Raw genomic sequence first — 22,694 nt, 5'->3', positions numbered from 1 at the left:
CCTCCCTCAGAGGGACACACCTCACCAACGGCCACTGATCCTTGAACTTATTCCACAGGGGCCCATGATAACTCAATCCGCCAAATCCAAAAATTGCATTCTATCTGCTCTCCTAGAATGTCCCTATGAGCTCAGCCCTTCTCCCTGTGTCTCAAAGCATTGGAACCCATCAAAAACATACTTTAAGATCTGCCTGAGGTATGGGACCATACAGGAAAAGTGAGACATCAGGAGCTGCAGACATTATACTCACATGTGTATAATCTCGACCCCAAAACTCCACATCATCCTGCAGAAAAGTCAGTATTCCCACACGTTGGCAAGGAGAAGGGGGAGGGGGAAGTACTGCAGACGACATTCACTTACCAACTGTGAAGTGAGTTTGCTCAATCTTGGTCAATGGCCCACCCACAAAAATTGGATCATTAGTCCGGTTAGCGCTGTCATCTTAATGAGGGATATATTCGAAATCAGAACAGCAAGGTTTGTTAGCAGCAGTGACTTCAAGTGTCTGCAACTTAACCAGAATGTACCTGAGCCTCGAGTGGTACTGCAAAGTACCCCACAAAATACTCAGAATCTCTCAACTAAAGTTTATCAGAAATGAAGGCAGGACATTAACACGAGGTACAAATAGATAGTTAAAAAATATCCATAAAATATAAGGCACTAACAGTGTCAGTGTTAGAGATAATGGGAGGTGCAGATGCTGGAGAATCTGAGATAACAAAGTGTAGAGCTGGATGAACACAGCAGGCCAAGCAGCATATTAAGAGCACAAAAGCTTCTAAGATGCTGCTTGGCCAACAGTGTCAGTGCTCATCTGTTTAAGAGGCATTCAAACATAGAGCTCTCTTTACTCACTGATTCTAGTGTATAAATTTAAAGGGCCCAGCCCAGTCGTGCCTCACATGTTAAAGGTTAATAAGCCCATAGGACCATAAAGAAGTAGAAGCAGAAGTAGGCCATTTGGCCGATCCACTGTTCATTGAGATCATGGCTGATCTGCTAGTCCATAACTCCACTTTCCTGCCTTTTACCCCATAATCTTCAATTCCCATACATGTTAAAAATCTATCTCAGCATTCAATGTACTTAATGAACCAACCTGTGTGGTAAAGAATTCCACAGGTTCACTGCCGTCTGAAAAAGAAATTCTTGCTCACCTCTGTCTTAAATAACTCTTTACTCTGAGAGGATGCCTTCTGCTCCTAGACTCTCCCACAAGGAGACACAACCTTTCAGCATCTACCCTGTCAAGACCCCTGAGAATCCTATATGTTTCAATTAGGTTGCCTCTCATTCTGCTAAACTCCAAAAGCACAGGCCCAATCTATTCAACCAATCCAAGTAAAATACTCCTCCATAACCATATCAGCCTGGTGAACCTTCTCTGGACCACCTCCAGTGACAGTATTTTTTTTAAATAAAGCAACCAAAATTGTTCACAGGATTCTGAGGGCAAATACCTTGTATCATTTTGGCAGGACCTCACTATTCTTGCACTCCATTCCCTTTGAAATAAAAGCCAAAAGTCCACTTGCCTTCCCTATTATCTGCTGAACTTGTAGACTTATTTTTAGCCAACCCATTCAGACAGTTTATAACACATCTCTGGAGCAGGTAGGAATTAAATCCAGGTCTCCTGGCCTCGAGGTAAGGACACTATCACTGCACCACAAGAACCCCTCCTGTTGGATGTAGATGCTAGCTTTTTGTGATTCATACATAATGACCTCTGGATCTCTCTGTGCTGCAACTTCCTGCAATTTTTTCCATTCAAAAAATATTCATCTCTTTTGTTCTTCCTGCCAAAATGCATAACTTCATATTTTTCCACATTATGTTCCATAATCGGTGCTGTTTGACCCACAGCATTGGGATCATCATAAAGTTAAAGCAGGATACTGCACAGAAGGAGCCCCTTATGCCTTGCCATCTTAAGCCTTATTTTAGAGTCATGTTTCTCCCTCTCGCCTTGTCCTGCCCTGTTGCCACCAAAAAAGCCAATTGTCCTTTCATCCTCTCAGTCGCGAACCATTTTAACTCCCCCTCCCGTTCCTCAGACGGCATGTCCATCCTCGGCTTCCTGCAGTGCCACAATGATGCCACCTGAAGGTTGCAGGAACAGCAACTCATATTCCGCTTGGGAACCCTGCAGCCCAATGGTATCAATGTGGACTTCACCAGCTTCAAAATCTCCCCTTTCCCCACCGCATCCCAAAACCAGCCCAGTTCGTCCCCTCCCCCCACTGCATCACACAACCAGCCCAGCTCATCCCCTCCCCCCACTGCATCCCAAAACCAGCCCAGTTCGTCCCCTCCACCCACTGCATCCCAAAACCAGTCCAGCCTGTCTCCGCTTCCCTAACCTGTTCTTCCTCTCACCCATCCCTTCCTCCCACCTCAAGCTGCACCTCCATTTCCTACCTACTAATCTCACCCCGCCCCCTTGACCTGTCCGTCTTCCCTGGACTGATCTATCCCCTCCCCACCTATACTCTCCTCTCTACCTGTCTTCTTTTCTCTCCATCTTCGGTTCACCTCTCCCTCTCTCCCTATTTATTCCAGAACCCTCTCCCCATCCCCCTCTCTGATGAAGGGCCTAGGCCCGAAACGTCAGCTTTTGTGCTCCTGAGATGCTGCTTGGCCTGCTGTGTTCATCCAGCTTCACACTTTATTATCTTGGATTCTCCAGCATCTGCAGTTCCCATTATCACTGTCCTTTCAGCCTGCCTGTTTATTAGTCCTGGTTTATGTTAGAGATTGGGCTACCATGTAATCTTAACCACATCCCAAATCTTATGTTGTTCTCACCTTCACACCATCCTCCTCCAGCAACCTCCCAGCTCACGCAAACCAGATATTAGTCACTGGACTTGTTCTTATCCATTCATCCCTCCAAATAAACTCAGAACTGACTGTCCAGCTAATGTTGAGCAGATACGTACAGAAACTCTTTCTGATAATCCCAAAGAAACTTTCAGCATTTCTGTTGATTCTGTCAAACTTGATTGGACGTTAATTAGGGATAAGCAATAAATGTTGGCATGTGAAAAGCATCAATTTAGTTGAAAGTAATAGGTGCAGCAAGCTCTGTGTTCAGTCACAGCCTTGGGTCTCCCTCCTCTGATTATTTCAGTCTGAGTAGATGTTTTATTTTCTGCACAAATTTGTTTTCTGTTTTTATAGTTAAAGACATCACCCAGAATCTTCAGGACAACAAGAGTTCTAATATAATAACACTTAGATGTTAAAAGACTTTTTTCTGATTTGGCTAGATGAGGAATAAATCTTAAGTGCTAAACCTTTAGAGAAGCAATCTTAATATTAAACCGCTACTTGACAATGCTTATAATAAAAGAAAACTACTGTTGATTCTGGGACTCTGAACTAAAAAGAGGAAATGCTGGAGAAACTCAGCAGGTCTAGCAGCATCTGTGGAGAGACAAAATGGAAGGTTCTGAAGAAGTCATATTGTACTCAAAACGCTAACTCTGTTTCTCCAGCATTTTCTATTTTTTGTTTTACACCTAACAACACTTCGTGTTTAAAATAGTAAAAGGGAATTACAGTTGACTGTATTTCTAACTTACAAGAGTTTGTGTGAACACAAGGTTGTAGAAAGAGGTGAGAGATATGGCAGTAGACAGGCTATTTATATCAGCAAGGAAAAAAGAACAATCCGTTTTTGCAATAACAGGGCCATTTTGATACTGCACCCAACACACATCAAAAGACAGTTCAAAGCTATGTATTTATTTCTGCAAGGCAGTCGTTTTAAAGGGAAGCTGAGAGCCACTTAATTCTCAATGTCAAATCTTTCAAAATGCCCTCAGAAACACATATTCTCACAGAACTGACCCAAGCACAGGTCCTCATACAACAATTGGAAGTGAGGTCAAAAATTGATACACTCCTTTTCTACACTTCCTATCAAATCTGGGACTGTCACGACCAATCCCAGTTATATCCCAACTGAGATCAGTGTGTGAGTCAACATGAACCAACAGATGAGGTTCGACTGTTCCTGGTTCACTCTGTTCATTTACTCATGGACTCTCTAGCAGAGGTTGGACTGTGTTTGGGGTTGCAGGGGGGGTGCGCGGGATTGTGATGTTACACTCAAAACCCATTTGATTTCTGTTGCTCCGCTCGCAACTCCCCTCCCCACTACCACCACAGAAAGAAATGGTGAGACCCCAATTTCCATCCAGTTCCCATTTCCATTCCACTCTGTCTACTGTGTTCCATGTCCTGGCAGTTGTAATTCCTCGTTTATCGCCCCGATCTTGTTCTGTTGTAAAGGTGTCTCAGTGCATGTTAACACTCACCAATGCCTTTATGTTTCTTTATTCATCGCTCCCTAGACCCAGGCTGGACAAGAGGTATTACTGTGATCTTTAGAATTATACAAGCCAGTTGCCTTTCCTGTTCATAAATTCCAAACTAAAGGTTTTTTTCATAACTTACACATGAGATATTGTGTGGGTAGTGGTCAATTATGAAGTACTTTCATTTATGAATAGCAGGGACACATATATAACATTTGTCCTGATTTATTTCAAATGCGAAAGATGGAATTTTGAAGTTGCTCAGTGAGAAATGGGAAGGAGATTAAAGAATTTGAAGGTGCTCAAAGTTAAATGGTGTCCATTACAATAGAAGGGAGTAACTAGCTCACATCAACATGATCTCATTTGAATTGTAACAGGCTGTGTAGTCCATTGAAAGCCCTAATTCTGGGGCTCACCACAGTTTTCAACATGAGCCTTACTATCTAATGAACTGCCTATCGTAACTAAGTTCTACACAGTGAATATTTCTCTAATTTTGACTGTGTGTACACATATTTCTGTTTATTCCAAACTCCCTGTGAAAGTACCACTGCCTCCAGATTTTGTTCTGAAGTATCACACCTTCCCGAGTAGGAGATCAGTCAGTCATTCTTTCATGATCATCAAGACAAGTGTTTGCAATTCTGTGCCTAATCACAGTGCAGCCACCCCTTGACCACACAGCAGCAAATCAAGAAGGCAACACACCACCAGCTTACCAAAGGCCGTAGAAGGATGGGCCACAAATACAATCCCTACCCATGATGTTGACATCTCGAAAATGAATTGAGTGAGGTCAGGATGTTGGGGGGTTTGAGAGAAATGGTATTACTTACAAAACCCAATCACATAGCTACAGACAGCAGCAGGAACACCCTGTCAGCGAATTGCTTTCACAGGGAACGTCCACTGATGCAAAGCAGGGGTAAGGCCTCTCTTTGCTGAGGTGGAAGCTGAATAAAACTATTTATTTTCTAGTTTATGGGTCTGAAAGTCCACACAGGAAGATCCCAAGATTTTTCCTTTCAAATCTCAACTTGTCAACTCTGTGGCTAAATATTGCACTGGCCATTTCCCATGCCAGCTGTACCAGTCAATGCCCACACAGGTTAATGTATTGGCAAGGAAATTTCTTGGACAGCATGCACTTCCAGAATGATACTGCAGATTAAATAATTAATAATTATTAAATTATAATAATAGGATGACATAGACAAAACACACAATGCTTTCAGTATGAAAGATAAAGAGTGATCCAATTGAAGTGTTCAAGTATATCAAAGTAGTTGATGAGGTAGCTTGAAAGAAACTATTTCTGCTGGTGAAGGACGTAAGAGAAAGTGAGACTAACCCTAAAATAAGAGCTGGGCCAGGAAAGTCTTTTCTGTCAAAAGCAGTGATATATCTAGAGCCTTCTCCCTTGCAAAACCATTGAGGCTAGGAGTCAATTGATAATTTCAACACTGAGATTGTCAGAGCAGTATGTAAGGCTGTAAAGGATTGGGGAATGAAGGTGGGCAGATGGACTTAAGATTAAAATATCCCATGACCCAGTTGAACAGTTAAACAGATTTAGAACATAGAACATAGAACAGTACAGCACAGAACAGGCCCTTCAGCCCACAATGTTGTGCCGACCATTGATCCTCATGTAATTTAAGGGGCTGAAAGGCCTGCTGTTCCTCTATGAGGGTTAAAAGAATATTCAATGTAATGTATTGGCATGGGAATTTTATTGACAGTCATTTTATAAAGACTCTCAAGTTGGGATTTGTACAGTGTAGGTGACTCCTGAAAGACAACAAAGTATAGCAAGGAAGATTTAACAATACTTGATGTAGCAAATTAATCATAATACTGAATGCTGTGAGCATAGGGAAAAGTTTTGCGCGGCATGGTGGCTCAGTGGTTAGCACTGCAGCCTCACAGCACTAGGGACCCAGGTTCGATTCCACCCTTGGGCAACTGACCGTGCAGAGTTTGCATTTTCCCTCTGTGTCTGTGTGGGCTTCCTCTGGGTGCTCTGGTTTTCTCCCACAGTCCAAAGATGTGCAGGCTAGGTGGATTGGTCATGCTAAATTGCCCGTGGTGTTCAGGGGTGTGTGGGTAATAAGGGGATGGGTCTGGGTGGGATGCTGCAAGGGGCAGTGTGGACTTATTGGGCCAAAGGGCCTGTTTCCACACTGTAGGGAATCTAATCTATTCTTTATTTTCTTATTTGGGGTGATTGTCCATTCATATTGTCCTTAAATTAAGGAGGAAATCTTGACATGTAAATAGCAATGTTCCTAATTCCAAATTATTACTAAAAGTAGACTTGGTGTGAGGTGGAAGGGAGTTGATGGAGAGAGAAGCTGCAGTTTATTACCCACTTATAGCTTGGATGGATCTCTATCATGTGGTCCTACATTTCAGAGTGACTATGCTGATTTTTAATCAGGAGGAAATCTATTTTAAGTAAATTATTCTAAACAGTTTGAATAAAGTACTCAGCAGGACATTGCACAAGCATAACTGGTGAGAGATCAGCAAATGTATCCTGGTAATACCCATTCATGTAGAGGGATTATCAACAAATGAAGTCCTTCCCTAATCAATCACTCCCCACATAATATTCCATTCTTGATCTTGGATTTCAGGAGATAATGGTCATAGCAGTACCTAAGCATTGAAGCATGTGCAGTCTCCATGGCAATGATCACAGACTAAACTGATCTGGGCCAAATTAACACTGTGGTCTTGGTACCCATTAAGGACAAACACCACCTAGTTTCTAGATGCTAAGCGCCTCGTGGTTGTCCCAGAGATTTTTATCACATCGTTCACATTTTGTTTACTTCCTGATTGTTCCAAATCATTGACCGTTTTCTGTTCATAAGTACCCATGCATGAAGCAGCCCCCCTTTGTTTTCCAATGCAATTATATAAAAGCATGTTATTCATTGAAAATGCCGAGTTAAGATGATGTAATTGGTTTGGATTTCTGGACTGAATTTTTGGGCTGGAGAGACCAAATTAGAAAATGTGCAAAACTACAAAACTGTGTCTTTAATAAAAATAAATTCTAGCTTTACGTTCAGAAGCTTGGAGCAAGTCAAATGATGTATGTATTCCCATTCAGGTGCAGGCTTATGTATGCAAAGAGGAGCCCAGATCTCAGTGTAATGGTTTAACTTATGTTGAAGTGCATCTAGAATTAAAATGGCAATGAGAATCTACCATCTTGAGTGACAAGATGATTGATTTGCAAAAGAAATCCAAACTCATTTACGCTTTTCTTAACATTAAGTGATTTGGATTCGTTCATTGAGTCAGAAATAGAGCACTTAACCTTCTTGCATGGAAATCTTCGGGGGTGCCTGTGTACCTTCTGAGGGTTAGGAGCTAAGATTTATGAAAACCATGGTTTTGTTGCCAGAGAGAAGGTTTCCTCACAATTGAAGGTCTATTCATCATATCTGCTAAAGGTTTTAAGGTGTTAAATGAATATCATGGGAATATTTTGGGGAAATAAATTATTTTTGCAGTCTGGGGAGTCAAGAACTAGTGAGCATAACCAAAGATGAGGGCCTGACCTTTCAGTATGGTTATTAGTCATCACTTCTTCATGCAAAGGGTGGGGAAGTTTGGAATTCTCTTCTGCCAATGGAAACTTGTTAATTATAAATCTCAGATGAATCAATTTTTGTTCATCATAAGTAAATGGGGCAAAGCTATGGAGTTGGGTCATTGATGTTGCTGAATGATGGAGCAGGATCAATGCGCTGAATGGCCTCCTCCTGTTCCTGTGTTCCTGTCAGTCTAGATGAACAGCTCAAAATGGCCGAGGTTCTGTAGCGATGGATTTGACTTCAAAGTACTTTCTTAAATTTGCATTGGTGTAAAATTTAGCTTATGATTTGTTGTTAGAATGTTGATTTGTCATTACGTATTGCAGACATTTCTGTCTTGATTTTTCATTTTGATTGCCTGATTGAACTGGCTTTGTAAGGGGCTGTGATTAGAGCAAGGATTTGGAAAGCAGTTCAATGTCTGAGATTCTGCTTTCAAGAATGGGAAAAGTTGAGGGCTGTAATACTTTGAGGTTAAATTGAAGCAAAATCAATTTCTGTCATATTTGCAGTGGAAATCTAAACAGTTCTAACTGTGACCAGGGCTGAGTGTTTTATGTTTAGAATTAGCATTAAATTTGAATTAGAATTAGAGTGGACTTCTACTTTTCCTAAGTCAGGATTGTGATCAACGGCCACCAATCATTTGTTGTTTCTCAAACTCTGGGAATCCTTCAGCTCTTGAATCTCTAAAAGAAGGAAGTGAGTGTAAAATGGATTCCGGGGCCTAAATACTGAAGTACTAATCAATTTTTTTTTGTTCTGTTTGCCTTGTCCATGCCCCCATCATCCTTTTTGTGCTTTACATATTCCACTAATGGGAAACACAGATCTCTAGAAAGGTAAGGAGAGCTGTTATTTATGAAGTATTTTTGGAATGTTTGGCTTTGAGTTGTGCAAGCTATTCCATGCGCTGGTTTACCAGACTAACACTGGTTTCATTGTAAAAGTCAGGGCTGCATTACGGACCTAAGCTGGCCAATAAGGGTGACTGTTCAGGAAAGCCCAAAGTGTACCAAATGTAGATCCACTTAACAAATACCATGTCATATTCTTTAGTAAGGGTTAAGGGATCAGTGGTAATGCTCCATCCCCTGAACCAGGAGGCCTGGATTCAAGTCCCACCTGCTCCAGCGGCATCACTGATTGTGTCGATTTGGGAAAAAATTCTAACGGTAAATTGCTGAAGTGCATATTGTGTGATATTTCGGCAAGATGGGAAGGAGGGAGGCTGGGAGGTCCTTTTCCATTATTAATATGGATCCTTTTTTTTGTACTGATCCAGTGATAATGAAGACAGCAAGAAGCCTCAAGGCAGTCAGTCTTCAGTGGACGGGACAGTGAAGCAGGAGGAGAGCGATGACAGCATAGTCATCTACGGTGACGGGGATGGTAATTCTCGTTTCGGTGAGGACGGCTCCTTCATCGGACAGTACACGGTCAAGAAGGACAAAGAGGAGACTGAGGGTAATGACAGCTCCGAAGCTACATCCCCAGTCAATCCTGCCTATTCCTTGGCACAAATGTGAAAAGTAAGACAAAACCCAAAACTCGAAGCGTATGGGCACAGGTGCTACGAAGACAGTAACTACATTTGATTTATCCACCAATATCCATGCATATGGAAAACTGAAACAAAGTGTGTTTTGACAAACGTGAGGGGCCAAGCGGCAAAGCCAGCAAGAGGTGACATTTGAAGAGAATTAATGAAAGGGGCAATGTGGAAGGTAGAGTGATTTATCAGGTTTTAGAGAAACATAGCCCTAGATCTCCCAAGCCTCCATGCATTGCTGATGAGCTCAATAGCCTGTTTCTCAAGAGTGAGAAAAAAATCTGGATATTGCTATTTTTCTTCCCATCCATTTTAGATTGCAAGTGACACAATTTTGGACATAATTTCTAACATTGTGTATAGATAATACTACCTAGGGATTCCTTTTATTCCAATTGCAAGTCCTGCTCTTGTCCCCAGATATCATAAGGCCACAGTTCTACACAGGATGAATATGACTCAAAGATTTTTGTCATTATGCTTTGTTTTTGAACAGTATTTAATTTTAAGGTGAAACATAATTAATATGATGTAAGAGAAATGTCATTATGTTGACTGGTGCCTCTTCGACCTCCCTTATTTTAAATTATATGCTTCTTAACATTAAGGGTTAGACAGCTGTCAAACTGGCCAACGTTGCCAATATAGTTGGAGCAATGATTAGTCAGAGCAAAACAAGCTTTTAGTGCCTAAGGAGCTGCTTAAATGTTATGCATAATCAAGTAAGTCATTTCTGACAAGGTGCCATTTGACAGGTTAAGACCTGGTGCTACGATTTTGTAAAAAAAATTGTGATGAATTCTTTGACATCGTGATTGATGCACTTTTCCGTTTGCTGAATAATTAATTCCATTTCCCGCCCCGATGACCAGAACAGAATATCTTGTTCTCATCTTTCAGTGACAGTTTAGAATCCTCTGCTCTCGACGGAGATGGCCTTTAATAGATTGAGACCAGGGAGAGGCACCAGGACTGTGCAGGCACCTTACATTATGCCACTTGCAATTTACATGAACAATTCAGAAGAGTGAAATTCTACTTCCAGCAGCTGCACTGTTAGCAGTCCTGTGATAATTGGCTTATGTGTACCAGATCCAAGTGATGTTTGTTATGTTTTTAAAGTAAGCTTTCTACCCTCCTCCTGCCTCTACCCAGTTCCTTTCCACGCAACCTCAACTTTCAATATTCAGTCTTCAAAAATATTTGTCTACATCCTTTAGCTGTTCTGGGTATTGACCCTCATGCCTCACCTGTTCCACTGATCAACCCTAGACCTTATATGTTCTCTAGTAAACTGTTGATTTTCTCGAATTAATAGCAGCTTCGATGCTAACCAACAACCATAGCTTCTTCAGGCTGAAGCCCCACATGATAACACAAAACTCGCTATTTAGTTTTGTCTAACATACCTCCAAGTGGGACAAGGAACGTTGACAAGTTTTAACGTAAATCTGAAAACTCAAAATGAATGAAACAATAATAACATCAGGACTTACATGGTCTTAATCTTTAGGTTGTGGCCTTTAGTTAAGCTCTCAATCTTGCTTAATGTGGTACTTTTGGAGATTTCAAGACAAAAATTATTTCAGTGCCAAGTTCAATTACCCTATTGAAAGTCAAAACTATATTTCCTTTCCATCGAAGCCACATTGCTACTATATATATCATGGATACTACATATCCTGACGAGTTTCTTTGTTCTTTACGTAATAATGCCTAATGTTCACTTAAAACCAGTTTCTGCTCCAAGTTTGTGTATAGATATTTTCAAAATAACAGCTTCCAGTTCCAACCTAGTCACTTTCGCTACACGTCAGTGTGACGAAACATTCTTCACTTGCCTGGACATCTGCAGGCCCAATAATATTTAAGTTCAACACCATTCAAGCCAAAGCAGCCCACTTGATTGGCTCTCTATCCATAATATCAAACAGTCACTGCCTCCACCACTGGCACACAGCGACAGCAGTGTGTACCGTCTGCAGAATGTGCTGCAGTGACTCACCAAGCACCTTCCAAACACATGACTTGTACCATCTAGAAGGACAAGGGCAGCTGATACATAGGAGCATCACCAGTTCCTGTCTAAACCACTCAATATCCTAACCTGGAATTATCTCACTGTTGTCAGGCTGAAATCCCTCTTTAACAATGCTTTGGGTGTACCTACACACCTAAATGCAGCAGCTCAAGAAGGAAACTAGTATCTACTTTTTCAAGGGAACTTAGACATGGACAATAAATGCTGGCCTTGCCAGTGATGCCCATTTCCTAGAACATTTATTTTTCCTAAATTCCTCAACCATCCTGGTTAAAAACGTGCAGTCACTATTTATCAAAACAAAGTGAAACCTCAAGCTGCCTCCTGCCTTTGTTAACCACACTACACTCCACCTGTTTGTCTTAACCGAGTCACCACCTGTGCATTTTAGTAACATTCTGCTTTTACCAGTTTTAAACTGCCAGGTTTAAAATATTAGGACATAAAATCAAGTTTTCTCAGATTTTTGAGACAGCATGGTGATGTGGTTGGATATCAGAGCATCCCTCTGATTTTGTCATGACCCTAGCCAATTTACTTGTGTCAGGATCACGACATACAGAGGGGGCTCACTGTTAGGTTCCTGTTACTGTGGAGACTTGGAGAAATCCTAAAATACCCCTGGAGAGTGTACCATGCCTAAATTGTGGGACTGAGGTTCATTCTGAAGGCTAAATTTGATAGTAGCATGGGTCTTCACTAGACCCAGTCCTTCACTAAAAGGTTTGGGGCCTACTAGGCCCTATGCTGGATGTACTGTTACCTTCCTCTGATGCTGGGGCAGTGCTGATAACATGTAGGGTAGTGCGTTGATTGGGGGATGCGAGAGGGAGTCTCACTTCCCCTCTGTTCCCCTTTTTTCTGATGAAGAGTCCAGGCACGAAATGTCAGCTTTTCTGCTCCAAAGATGCTGCTTGGCCTGATGTGTTCATTCAGCTCCGTGCTTTGCTATCTCGGATTCTCCAGCATCTGCAGTTCCCATTATCCCATATGTTATGTCCTTGTAGTAGACAAGGAAGCAATGCCAGACAACGATTGGAAGTTTCCCTGGACACAGTGGGGGAGAAGGGATGGGAGGATGGTCAAAGAGCATTTACAATCTGACTTCGGGCAGGATAGGAGAGAGGTATCTAGACTTAAACATATGAATCAATCAGACTCAATTTACAATAATGAAAAATCATTTGGGATTTGTATTTTGCAAAATAGGCCTGGAAAGGATGTTTAAATGCTCTTTGAGACTTGAAGAGTTTGGGTTCCCAAAAACATACACGATGACCTTATCTGTGAATAATCTAAAAAGCAGGATGTCAATTTCTCATGCTCCCATTTAGAAATCCAACCTCAAGACATTACCAGTATAGTATGGAGCAAGATGCGTGGGGTTAGTCCGGTGGAGGGAATTGAACTTTCTATGTTGGAATATCCAATAGAAATAAGGTGGAATGTTTGTTTTACATATGACCAATATTATTCTTTGCTGATTATAATGGTGGCTAAAATCATGTCAGCTTTCAAACTGATCCTATCAGTTTTCCATTGGGTGACTTCACATAAAATGAACTCTTATATGCCTAAATGCTAGAAAAGGGATTGAATCCAGTGTGGTACTGAGATCAGTGGTGTATTCCCAATGGACCAGTTGATCTATCTAGTTACATACACTTTAATATGGCCCATTAATGCCTTCTTCCTCCTTTCAGTGTTAGACCTGTACATGTTAAATGGAACAAATATTACTTGCCCCTCCTTCAAGAGATTACTAACTCTTTGCTTTGTAAAACATTTCATTAAGAAACAAATACATTGCCAGGAGCTAACCCATACACCGTAAGGGATTTGTACCCCTTTGCTGAACTCCCTTCCCTTTCCTCCAACATCAACTCTTCCCCAACTGAAATTTGACTTTCGTCTGAGTGAAAGTATTTACAGTAGCTATCCTGAAGCAACTCCCACCTCTTATCCCCACTTCCCACCTCTTCTCAGATTCATTTGATGAGAGATCGATACAGCAGATTAAACAAAAGAGCTTGTGTTTGTAAATACGATTGGCATTGAAGATATAGTGCGATACCAGGGGCAGGTCCAGTACACACTGACTGTGGACTAGCACATATACCAGGCTTGGCCTACCAACCACCACCTCCCAGAGATGTGCACCTTTTACATTGAAAGTGTGTTTCTCTGCTTTTCACCAATATGCAATGCTAAACAAATAAATGCTAGCTCTTTCATCACGGGAACAGCATGCCTTTCTCATTGACTGTATCACACAGTTCCCTTACCCCAAATACCTCTTCCTCATCTCCTTTCTGTGATAACGAATGTTTCTGCAGAACACAAGGCAAGTAGTAGAAAATATGTGCGCATTGTATTTTGTTTTGATGTATTTTGCTGCACCGATTGTGCACATGACCATATCAGGATGCACTGTGCTTTATTTATTCTTGTCTTTACACCCTTTATCCTTAACACCTCTTGTTCTAATTCATGTCACCATAACCATGAAACATTTTGCACCATTGACGTAGTCTGTGTGTTGTGACCACAAGCGCTGTATATGACAACAAGTAAGGAAAATCAAACACCAGGAGATGAGTTAGTATGAATCCGTGAACGATAATCAAGCTCTGTCTACAGTTTCACAGACAATGCTTTTCACATTGAGGTGCATATTTTTTAATCCTTTTTCAACACACCTCATTGGTGAACCTTGCTTGTAAGTTTACTCCAGCAAGCATTGGTCATTAGACATTCACTCCCCAAGCTAATGAGATTTCAGCGGTGGATTATCCACAGGACTTTCAATGCTGGTCGTTGAGGATTGAGGTGGAGGTAGGGGCATTGGAGGGGGTTGGCGGGGTGGAAAACAGAGCGCAGATAGAGATATTGATAAATATATAGTCAGTTATTAACGAGCTTCAGGTTAGGAAGATATTCCACAGCAAATAACAGACACAAGAGGGCATTGGAAGAAGTAGCAAGAGAAAGCCATTCAGCTCCATCAATCTTATTCAACCATTTAGTGAGGTCATGACTAATCTATTTTAACAACGTTTTTCTGCACAGTCCCATATCTCTTAATATTTTTAATATGCAGAAATATATCAATCTCAGCCTTGAACAGATTCAACTCCACAGCCCTCTAAGGTAGGGAAATGCAAATCCCTTGAATGAAGATGTTCCTCCTCATCTTCATCCTGAACAGACTGCCCCATATTCTGAGGTGCCATATTTCACTGTACGCATGCCAATTTTTTTTTTTGCTAATTGGCTTTACCAAGTTAATAACGATTAAACCCTTGTGGAAGCAATTTAGTGACAGAGAATAAAATGAGTATGTATTGTTTGGTGGTGTTTTCAGTCCACTAGTCATTTAAATGTGTCTCAGGGAGAAGGTTGATGCACTTTACCAGACCTTCTAATAATTGTGCAGGGAGAGTTGTAAGAGTACAGAGTGGCAGTGGCATAGTGCTAATGTCACTGGGCTTATAATCTAGAGATTTCAGTTGATGCTGTGGGCACTGGTCCCAATTCACTGTAACATCTTCTGGAATTTAAATTCAACTAATAAATCTGAAATTTAATGCCTAATCACCATATAATAATTATTGTAGAAGCAAATCTAGTTTGCTAATATCCCTTTAGGGGAGGAAACCTCCCATCCTTACCTGCTCTGGCCCACGTGTGACTCCAGACCCAGATCACTGCAATGTGATTGAATATAAAAAGGCCCAGCAAACCATTCTGTTGAAAGACAGTCAGGGATGGCCAACAGATGCTGGCTGTCTACATCCCACGAAAGAATAGAGAGAATAAAATACAGTGCAACTAGTGATGAAGGCAATATCAGCATGGTAAATTCTCATCGCAAGAGCAATGAACTCGAACTCAATTAATCATTTCAAATCTAAGATTAATGGATTTTCGCCAGCCAAGCATTTGATAGAATTTCAAGCTATGCTTGCCGGATGAAATTAAAATCCACATCAGTCATGATCCTGTTGAATGATGGAACAGGCTTGAGGGGCTGAATGGCTTCCTCCTGTTCTTAGCAGTAGCCAGGCAAACCTCAGATCTGCAGCCCTGATCCAGAAACCCCGTCCCATCTCTTTCTTGCTGCCTTACCGATATTTCCATAATAGGTGGCGTCCGTACATGTCAAAGCTCGCCCCTATGATAAGGTCTTTTGTACCTTAAGGGGCACACAGGATTTGTTGGGCCCAGTACAGTTTTACCTGTTACGCTTACAACCATAGAACAGTGCAGCACAGTACCTGGGCCTTCGACTCATCAGGGCTGTGCTGACCTCGATACTATTCAATCTAATCCTGTATGCCTGCACATGGTGCATATCTCCCTATTCCCAGCCTGTTCATGTGTCAGTTTAAATGCCCCTTAAACATTGCTAACATATCTGTTTCTATCACCTTCCTTGGCAGTGCATTCCAGGCACCTACCATCCTGTGTAAAAAAACTTATCTTGCCCATCTCCCTTAAATTTACCCCTGCTCCTCTCAAAACTATGTCCCCTAGTATTTAACATTTCCACACTGAAAAAGACTCCAACTATTCACTCATGATCTTATATACTTCTATCAGGTCACTTCTGATGCTGTAGTGAAAACAATTCAAGTTTGTCCAACCTCTGTCTATAGTTTATAGAGTTATATATGAAAGCCTTACAGAGCTGCATCATGAATTGCCCGCTTTTATACTTAATACCCTGACCAATGAGAGCAAGCATGTTGTACACCTTCTTTACCACCTTATCCACTTGTGTTGCCACTTTCAGAGGGTTATGGACGAGCACCCCATGATCCTTCTGTTTATCAATGCTTCCAAGGGTCCTGCCATTTATTCTCAGCTTTCCTCATGCGTTTGACCTTCAAAAATGCACCACCTCACACCTGCCTGGATTAAACTCCCTCTGTCATTTCTCCTCCCAGCTTTCCAAGTGATCTATATCCCACTGTGCCCTTTGACAACCATCCTCACTATCCACAACTCCACCAATTTTCATAACACCTGTAAACTTATTAATCGGACCTCCTACATTTTCATCCAAATCATTTATATATTTTAAAGACAACAGGGGCCCCAGTACTGATCCTTGCAGAACACCACAGGTCACAGATCTCCAGTCAGAAAAATACCCCTTCATGTCTACCCTCTGTTTCATTTTACACTCAACGTACCAACTCGCTGTGGATCCCAAATAGCTTAATCTTCTGGACCAGCCTACCTTGACAGACTATGTCAAATGCTTTAGTAAAGTTATAGAGTCATTCAGCATGGAAGTAGGCCCTCTTCCATGCTGACTAAACTAATCTAGTCCCACTCGCCTGTCTTTGGCCCATATCCCTCCAAACCTTTCCTATTCATGTACCTGTCTAAATGCCTTTTAAATGTTGTAGCGGTGCCTGCATCTACCACTTCCTCTGGCAGTGCATTCCACGCACAAACCAATCTCTGTGTGAAAACGTTGCCCCTCAGGTGCCTTTTAAATCTTTCTCCTCACACCTTAAAAATATGGCCCTTAGTCTTGAACTCCACTATCCTCGGGAACAGACCTACGCTATTCACGTTATCCATGGCCATCATGATTTTAGAAACCTCTAGAAGGTCACCCCCTCAACCTCCCTATGCTCTCGTGAAAAAGTCCCAGCCTATCCAGCCTCTCCTCCCTCCAAACCCTCTCTCCAAAACATACAGAGCTGTCTTCAATTTATTAGTGTGTTTCGTATAGCAGGGCAACCAGGACAGCACACTGTACTGCAAAAGTGGCCTCATCCATGTCCTGCACAACTTCAACACACTGTTCCAACTCCGACACTAAGTGATCTCAGTTATGAAGGCAAGCGTGTTGAACACCTTCTTACCCACCCTGTCTACCTGTGACACAACTTTCAAATAACTATGTACCCTAACCTCACCAATCATCTTTGTCACTTCCTCAAAAAAAACTCAAATTTATGAGACAAGACCTCCTGTGCACAAACCATGCTGACTATCCCTATTAAGTCCATATCCTTCCAAATGCAAGTAAATCCTGTCCCTAAGAATCTTCTCCAATACTTTTCCTATCACTGATCTAAGGCTGATTGGCCCATAATTTTGTGAATTATTCCTGTTGCCCTTCTTAACCAAAGGAACAACACTAGCTATTCTCCAGTCTTGATGATGAGGTGGTAGTGTCTTGATGCGCATTAAGATTGATAAGTCCCCAGGTCCTGATGGGATCAATCCCAGGACTGTGAAGGAGGCAAGGGAGGAGATTACTCGGGACTTGAAAGAGAACCTTGTATCCTCTCTAGCCACAGGTGAGATCATTTAAAACCAAATAGAATGTCCCCTTCCTTAGTTGGATGATCAACATATTGTTTCAACAAACACTCCTGGACACATTGAACAAATCCTGCCACCTCTAACCCCCCTGTCACCAAGGAAGTCCCAGTCAATATTGGGGAAGTTAAAGTCACCGCCTACAACAACACTGTTATTTTTACATCTTTCCATGATCTGCATTCATATCTGTTCCTGTATCTCCCACTGGCTATCGTCAGGTTTATAGTAGAACCCTTAAGTTATTCCTAAGCTCTACCCATATTGCCTCACTGGATAAGCCTCCAAGACCGCTCTCAGTACGTGTGTGACATTCCCCGTAATCAGTAATGTGACTTCTCCACCCCTTTTACATCCCTCTATTTCATCCTGATACATTTAAACCCTGAAATGTTGAGCTGCCTGCCCTGTTCTCCCTTCAACCAAGTTTCCGTAATGGCTACAACATTGTAGTTAGAAGCAGTTCTTCCAATCAAAAAACACCGTCATTTTTATAGCAACTATCACATAATAAAATGTGTCTTTGTGCCTCGCAGGAGTGCTCGCATTCAATGATATTAGAAGTGCTGATTGAAGGCATGAGCTAAAAAACCATAAGAAACAGGAGTTTAGGGGCGGCACGGTGGCTCAGTGGTTAGCACTGCAGCCTCACAACGCCAGGGACCCGGGTTCGATTCCAGCCTCGGGCAACTGTCTGTGTGGAGTTTGCACATTCTCCCCGTGTCTGCGTGGGTTTCCTCTGGGTGCTCCGGTTTCCTCCCACAGTCCAAAGATGTGCAGGCTAGGTGGACTGGCCATGCTAAATTGCCCGTGGTGTTCAGGGGTGTGTGGGTTATAGGGGGATGGGTCTGGGTGGGATGCTTCAAGTGGTGGTGTGGACTTGTTGGGCTGAAGGGCCTGTTTCCACACTGTAGGGAATCTAATCTAATCTAATATAGGAGTAGGCCATTCAGCCCCTCGTGTCTGCTCTGCCATTCAATAAGATCATGGCTGAACCAGCCTTCCTCCTGTCCATTTTCTTGCATTTTCCCCACTAACCTTATTCCCTTACATATCAAGAATCAATCTGTCTGAGCCTTAAACATACACAAGGACTCTGCCCCCACAGCTCTCTGTGGCAAGGAGTTCCAAAGACTCTCAAACCTCTGACTGAAAAAATACCTCCCCATCTCAGTCTGATTTTGGTGCCACTTTATTTTGAGACTACGCCCTTTGGTTCTGGACTCTCCCATGAGGGACAACATCCTGTCAGCATTTACTCTGTCAACTCCCTCAAGAATCCTATACGTTAGAATGAGACCTCCTCTCATTGTTCTAAACTCCAGTGAATAGGGTTCCCAGCCTGGTTAGCCTTTGTTTGTGAGACAATCTCGCCATACTAGGGATCATCCAGTTAACCAATCAAAGAAACAAGCTTTGAGGATAATTGTAAAAGAGATTTTGGAATGATGCAGATCTTTAGAGAGGGAACTCCAGCGCTTAGGGCGCTGGAATCTTGAATGGTACAGTGGCTCAGTGGTTAACACTGCTGCCTCACAGCACCAGGGACCTGGGTTCGATTCCCACCTCGGGTGACTGCTTGTGTGCAGTTTGTATGTTTGCCGCGTGTCTGCAAGGGTTTCCGCCAAATGCTGTGGCTTGCTCCCACCACCCAAAGATGCGCCGTGTTTAAAAATTGTCGTAGTGTCCAGGGATGGACGTCCTAAGTGGATAAGCCATGGCACGGGGATAGGATAGGATGGGGGGGGGGGTTGCTCCTCTTCAGAGGGTTAGTGTAGCCTTGTTAGCCCGAATGGCCTCTGTATTGTAGGGATTTTACAGGATGTGGTAACATGAATGCACAGTCACCAATGAAGTAAAATAGTGATTAGTGGGCCCGGAGGAGGTTGGAGAGATAGGGAGCAGTGAGGCTATGGAGGGATTTGAGATAAGAAGTTTGAGAGTAAAGCCTTGTCAGTTGGCAACTGGAGATGACTGGTGGCATAAATAGTATATTAGAGAACATGGCAGCACACGTGACATCTAGGTGATGGATCAGCAGAATGTAAATGTGTCTGTCAAGGTAAATATTGAACCTTCACGCCACCAATAAATGCAGATAACAGGGATTCTGAAGAAGGGTCACTGAACCTGAAACGCTAAGTCTGCTTTCTGTTCACAGATTCTGCCAAACCTGCTGAGTTTCTCTAGCAATTTCTGTTTCATTTTCCAAGATACAGGGGTATTCACTTAGTGATTGATTCTTCACTGGAGAAAAGGGTTGAATTGTTCTCTTGCTGTGCATTGCCATTAGAAACTGCAAAGCTGATGCAAGTCCTGAGGATAATAATGATTTTGGCCTTGACAGCTGACTAAAGATTAATGAAACGTGCATTAAAGATTTACAAGGCAATAAATGCGATGACTCAATTGATATATACTTGTGTTAAGGATTGCCCACATTTTACTTGAATGTTTCCTTCAAGCTTATCCTGAAGGTACAATAACCAGGTATATTAAAGATATCATTATAGCAGGACAAACACCCTCTTTCAAGAGATCACCAGCCTTGCATTAACTGATCTGACCGTTCATCCACATTGGGCGGATGTATGGGGTCATTATAGATAGGCCATGTAGTTGATTTGCATTAAGTTGTTTGTTATAGTTGAGCTTTCTTCTTGCCCTTAAGTAAAATGTTTACTGCACTAAAATCCAGGGAAATGGCAATAAAACAACATGTTTTCTTTAAACGGGAATCTCTCCAAAAGAGACAGCATCGCCCCTGCCCCATCCCCTCCACTTTCCTGTCTCCTGCTTTGCTCTGCCTCAGTGAGAACTGCACATATCAGTAAATATTGGTTTTAAAGTTGAAACCTACCTCCTTAAATCACAACTGCTTTACACACTTCTCACAACTTCTCACGTGTTGATCTTAGTCTTTCAAGTGCAGACCACCCTGCTGTGCATGTCTAGCACTTAAAATACCGATCCATATCATGTGTGTCTCAACTCTATACTCCAATTGGCAATGCATTGTTTGTGGTGTGCATTGATGGGTCTCTATTAGCTGGTCTCCTGTAAAGTATTGAAAGTGGGATGTTGATACAGGCTTGGGTTCAATGATGTGGTACCATGGAATCCTTTATTAACTACTTAACAAAGAGATTCCAATTCCCATGCTTGGGAAGCCAAAGCCAAGGGGGGAATCATCAGTTTAAAGCTGTAACCAAGGGACTGTGGAAAAACATCTTCATGTGGAGTTGTTTGAGCTTGTGATGTTTTATCATTGAGGGCATCAGTCCAAAAAAGAACTGACCACTGCTTCATTTGAGCATGGAACGGCTAAACCTCTGAACCAAGAGCAGGCCTGCGATGTGAAAGCAGGGCAGTGATATTAGCTTTGGATTCCTTTAGCAAGGATCAGTGGCAAATTTGATGGGCTGAATGTCCCTTTCCTGTGCTGCATTCAGCCACTGCATTCAGAGGGGACCAGAGAAATGTAACTTCCATGAAGAATCATCAAACAGTAATGGATATCATCTTTATCAACTCACATTAAAGATGCTGTCTCTGTAAGGAGATTTCTTTTTTCTGTGTTTGGTTTGACTAACCCACAGGCATGAACCAAAAATGCTGTCTCTCTAATAAACTTGATCTGTGTGACATTGTGCAAACAGTGTAATGTGGGTTAAATTGCACAGTTTTCCTTTCCTGTTTATAAAGATATTAATATATTCCCTGAATAAGATATTGCTCGAAAACTGACATTCCCACAGATTGCATCTAAGACAATAATGTAGAGTTAACATGAGATGGTCATAGAATGTGTAGGTGAGGCTAATAAACATGGCTATTTAAACTGACTGCATGGGAGGTCGTAATAGCTAAGCCATCCAGATATACTGTTTCCTCTGGGAAAACTGTAAAAATAAAACTGACTGTTTTTGTATAGGAACAAACTAAACATAAAATAAAAGCATATTGTTCTTCAAACGCATCACTAGTCTGAGTCTGGTTCACTTTGTTCTTTATTCTGACCGATGCTTCAAGGTGGCTGATTTCACAAGGGGACAACTTAATATTTTAAGGTTGAATCTTATATTTTTGCACAAGCCCAAGTTGTGTACAGCCTTTTTATTTAGGAAGGATTTCCACCACGAAACCTGTGAGTTTCTTCTCTATATTTTACCAAATTTGCTTTATTAATTACATACCCCGCCCCAATGATGTTGCACGCTTTGGCTTCCAACACCACTTTAGTGCGCACTGTTCCACACTATTCAGAGATAGCCAAGCTCAACTCTTGACATGGAAAGCTGAGGGAGATCAATGCCCTGCTCTGTGGGCATGGGCGCAGAGGTCCTGGTCAGGGTGATGCTAACACAGGACTTCATTGTTTCTTAGGACTCATCTGTCTCTCTGTTTGCATATGTGTGTGTGTGTGTGTGCTTGCATGTGAGTGCGCGCATGCGTGTGTGTGTCCCACTAAACCCTCCCTATTCATGTATCTGTCTAAATGTCTAACTGCCTTTTAAATGTTGTAATTGTACCAGCCTCCTCTGGCAGCTTATTCCATACGCAGACCACCCTCAGTTTGAAAATGTTGCCCCTCAGGTCCCTTTTAAATCTTTCACCCCTCAGCTTAAACCTATGCCCTCTCGTTTTGGATTCCCCCAACCCCTGGGAAAAGACATTGGCAGTTCACCTTATCCGTATCATTTTATAAACTTCTGTAAGGTAACCCTGCAGTCTCCAATGCTCCAGGGAAGAATGTCCCTGTCTATCCAGCCTCTCCATATAACTCAGACCCTCCAGTCCTGTGAATC

The 22,694-nt window shown here is 42.1% G+C and overlaps 1 protein-coding gene across 1 annotated transcript in view; it reads left to right on the top strand.

The window, feature by feature from the left end:
* Positions 1-21,857, top strand: part of nfasca (neurofascin homolog (chicken) a) — a 283,390-nt gene extending 261,533 nt beyond the window's left edge. The window contains exons 32-34 of the mRNA XM_059653208.1: positions 4,371-4,388; positions 8,689-8,790; positions 9,234-21,857. Of these exons, the coding sequence (XP_059509191.1) occupies positions 4,371-4,388; positions 8,689-8,790; positions 9,234-9,477 (364 nt within the window). The 3' untranslated portion in view covers positions 9,478-21,857. The remainder of the gene's footprint in view (positions 1-4,370; positions 4,389-8,688; positions 8,791-9,233) is intronic.
* Positions 21,858-22,694: the final 837 nt, after the last annotated feature.

This window comes from Stegostoma tigrinum, chromosome 21, assembly GCF_030684315.1.
Source record: "Stegostoma tigrinum isolate sSteTig4 chromosome 21, sSteTig4.hap1, whole genome shotgun sequence".
Classification (NCBI taxonomy): Eukaryota; Metazoa; Chordata; class Chondrichthyes; order Orectolobiformes; family Stegostomatidae; genus Stegostoma; species Stegostoma tigrinum.
Note: the sequence above shows the minus strand (reverse complement) of the source record. Positions and strands in the feature narration are given on the sequence as shown.